Source organism: Colletotrichum spaethianum (genome assembly GCF_022836535.1).
Source record: "Colletotrichum spaethianum MAFF 239500 DNA, contig04, whole genome shotgun sequence".
NCBI classification, from domain to species: Eukaryota; Fungi; Ascomycota; class Sordariomycetes; order Glomerellales; family Glomerellaceae; genus Colletotrichum; species Colletotrichum spaethianum.
In genome coordinates, this window is record NW_026054774.1 from 1577377 (window position 1) to 1580327 (window position 2951).

At 56.9% G+C, this 2951-nt stretch overlaps 1 protein-coding gene across 1 annotated transcript; it reads right to left on the reverse strand.

Annotated features, from left to right (window-relative positions):
- Positions 1–2951, reverse strand: ColSpa_02481 (kinesin-related protein 11; the record flags this gene model as incomplete). The annotated part of the gene is made up of 2 exons (XM_049268693.1): positions 1–2108; positions 2159–2951. The coding sequence occupies 2 exons, from the start codon at positions 2949–2951 to the stop codon at positions 1–3; spliced, it is 2901 nt and encodes a 966-aa protein (XP_049124650.1).

Below are 2951 nucleotides of genomic sequence, written 5' to 3' on the forward strand. Positions count from 1 at the left end.
TTACATGCCCATCACTGCCACCTTGCTGGCCTCGTCAAAAGATGCTGTCTTCTTGAGCGGCTCGAGTCTTACCGGTAGCTCCGGATGCACCTCAAGTTTGCGATCGCTGGCGACGCGAATGCTCCCTCTGGCCCCCTTGACCAGGTGACCAGTCTCGACGTGGTCTTGAATCATCTCGTCCAGAATCTTGCTCATCTCGTCGACACTCTTGGTGCGAACACGGGCGTTGTTGGCCAAGGCCGATGGTGCTGGCGGCGGGCTGATCCTCGGCGGGGGGCTATGTTCGTACAGAGAAGACGTTCGACCGTCCAAATGTCCCTCCGCCATGTCTCGAGATCGGGCCGCTGAGCGCAACGCACCCAGCATGCGGTCCTTGTCGTCCAGCCGCGCTTTCAGCTCAGCAATCTCAGCATCCTTTTCCCTCAACAGCGTCGACACACTGTGGTCTTCTCCAACCATGATGGCCTTGTTCGGGGCGGAGAAGCCGACGGAGGTTCTTGAGGAACTGGCTCTTCGTGCCTGCATGAGTCGCTTCTCCAGGGTCTGGATATATCTTGTCTTGTCTGCCAGGTCGGCCTGCAACGCGCGATTCTGGGCCGTCAACGAGGCACTTCCATCTCCGAATTCGCCGATACTGTCATCGTCCGTCACCATACCGCCGTCACCACTGGACCGGCGCTGTTCCCCACTGGACCGGCAACTTGACTGACGGCCAATGGTTGAAGAAGCAGATGTCGTAGATGCTGTCCTTTCGAGCATTGGTCTGCCGCTGTTCGAGGTGGCCAATGATGATCTCACCGAAGCCATCGAAGACCGTGGGTGTATGCCCAGAGCACTGTAGGACCCGCTGACATTAACGCCAATTGATTTGGAACTCAGGATCAGACGGTTAAGGTGATCAATCCGTTCCTTGAGCGCTGTTCGAGCCAACTGCATTTCAAGCATTTGCTCCTCATGCCGGTGCTCAGCCTCTAGTTCACGGGCCTTTTCCTCAAGGGCATCTCGTTCTCTTTCTTCGTCGGCGTACTTCGTGTTCTTCTCCTTGGCTTGCATGTCGAGTTGCTGTCTCAGTTCCAGAATCTCCATGCGGTACCGCTCCAAGAGAACTCTGGCGCCGCCATCCCCGCCGCTTCCGAGAGCCTCCTCCGCCTTTTTGGCGTGGCTGACAATGTTGTTTTTGGCTCTGGACGCGAACTTGAGAGTGTTGATGGTTTCGGACGTGTGGGAGTTTGAAGAAGCAGCGCTACCGGCTGCACCAATCTGGATGGTGCACAGAATGCTCACGAGTGAGCCGCCTGACAGAGCCCCTTGCAAAAGCCTGGTTAGCTTGCTGTCTCGGTACGGCAGATGCTTCCCATCTTTGTCGGCGGCTTTTCCGTCCTTGTCTTTGTGCTCGGAGAGTTTGGAGATGACGGTGCCCAAGGTGAGCAAGCTCTTGTTGATGTGCGAGCCCTCCGTTCGTCGTTCCTTGGACTCGGCCGCTTTCTCGGACCCAGCAAGATCGATCAAGCTCAGTGTTGACACGCGTACGCCACCAGGCAGCATTCCGGATCGTTTACTTTCGCCAACGCCAGCGTTTCCTGGTATCCGTTCTCGGCTCTCTACTACGATTTGTACCACTGCGTGACTTCGGGAGCTTCTCGCATTGAACTGGGTGCTCGCCGTCCTGCGTGCTTGGTCGCCACGGGCGATTACCCTCAGAAGCTGGGTTGGACTCTGCACAATCTCTTCCTTCAAGGGGCTGGCGTAGACACCGCGCTTGCTGTCTTCGCGCAACTTGATCTCTTCTTGCCCGCCAGCACTGGCACCGGCTCCGGTTGGCATGCTCAACAAGTCGTGGATTTTCTCGTTATATATCTCCAGGTAGCTGACACGGAGTAGGAATTCGCGAGACGGTGTTTCCCTAATGTAGGAAAAGATGTCGGTAATGGCAAGAGGGATGACACCGGGCGAAGAAGCAGTTCCTTGCATCGAAAATGTCTTTCCGGTACCAGTCATGCCGTAGGCGAAAACGGTTCCATGGTAGCCCTCCATTACGCGGCGGACTAGCCGCTTTGCTAAGCAGTCATAGACTCGGCTGTTGTCATCGTGCGTCGTAAACACATTATCTAGCGGCTCATGTTAGGATGAACCCTCAGAACCAGGAGAGTACGCTTACCGTAGAAGTAGTCGCCGCCTTCTTTTCCTCTATAAGCAACAAGAGACTTGCGCCCGTCGACCATCCACTCGCCCTCGGCCTTCGCATTTTCGTTTCCGGTCGCATCTGGTCGCACTCTTACGCTTACTAGCACGTTTCCCTTGCCGTCTAGCTTGGAGCCTCTCTTATCACTGGTGCCGTCAGATGAGGATTTTGCTGCCATACCATCGATAGGGTCATCATACGTCGTCGCAGAAGTTGAGTAGGAGTCCTGTGCCGAGGAGCTCCTGCTCTGCGGTGGCGAAGAGATGCTGATGAGACCGTCGGACATGCGGACGTTGGCGCTCGATATCGACTTTCCCTCGGCGCTGTTGTTGAGCAGGCTCGGCGCGCCATTGCTCTGCGAATACGTCGATGCTATTGAGCCCTTTGACTTGCGTGTGGAGTTCCGTGAGGAGTCAGCACCTAATGGACTGGGGGGTAGGCTGTTGATGCGGTTGTCGCCCCGAGGCGGCTGGGGGAACGAGTTGATGCTCACTGTCTTGCGCAACGTCCGGACTGAAGAATTGCTCATAGCAGAGGCCGTACGCGGCTGCGGTAGTGCCGATGTGGGTGCAGGGGACGTGGGAGGGAGGAAACCGGTGGAAGGGGCCCTGAGGCTGCTCTTGGAGTTTGGGGTGGCCGGGTTGGATTTGGAGGCCGTCGTAGGTATGCCTCCAGTGCTTTTCCTTGTCTTGGCGACAGGAAGAGCGGGCAAGGCCATAGTAGGCGGGCCGTTGGACGGCCTTGCTGGCCGCGGGAGCGTAGTCGCCAT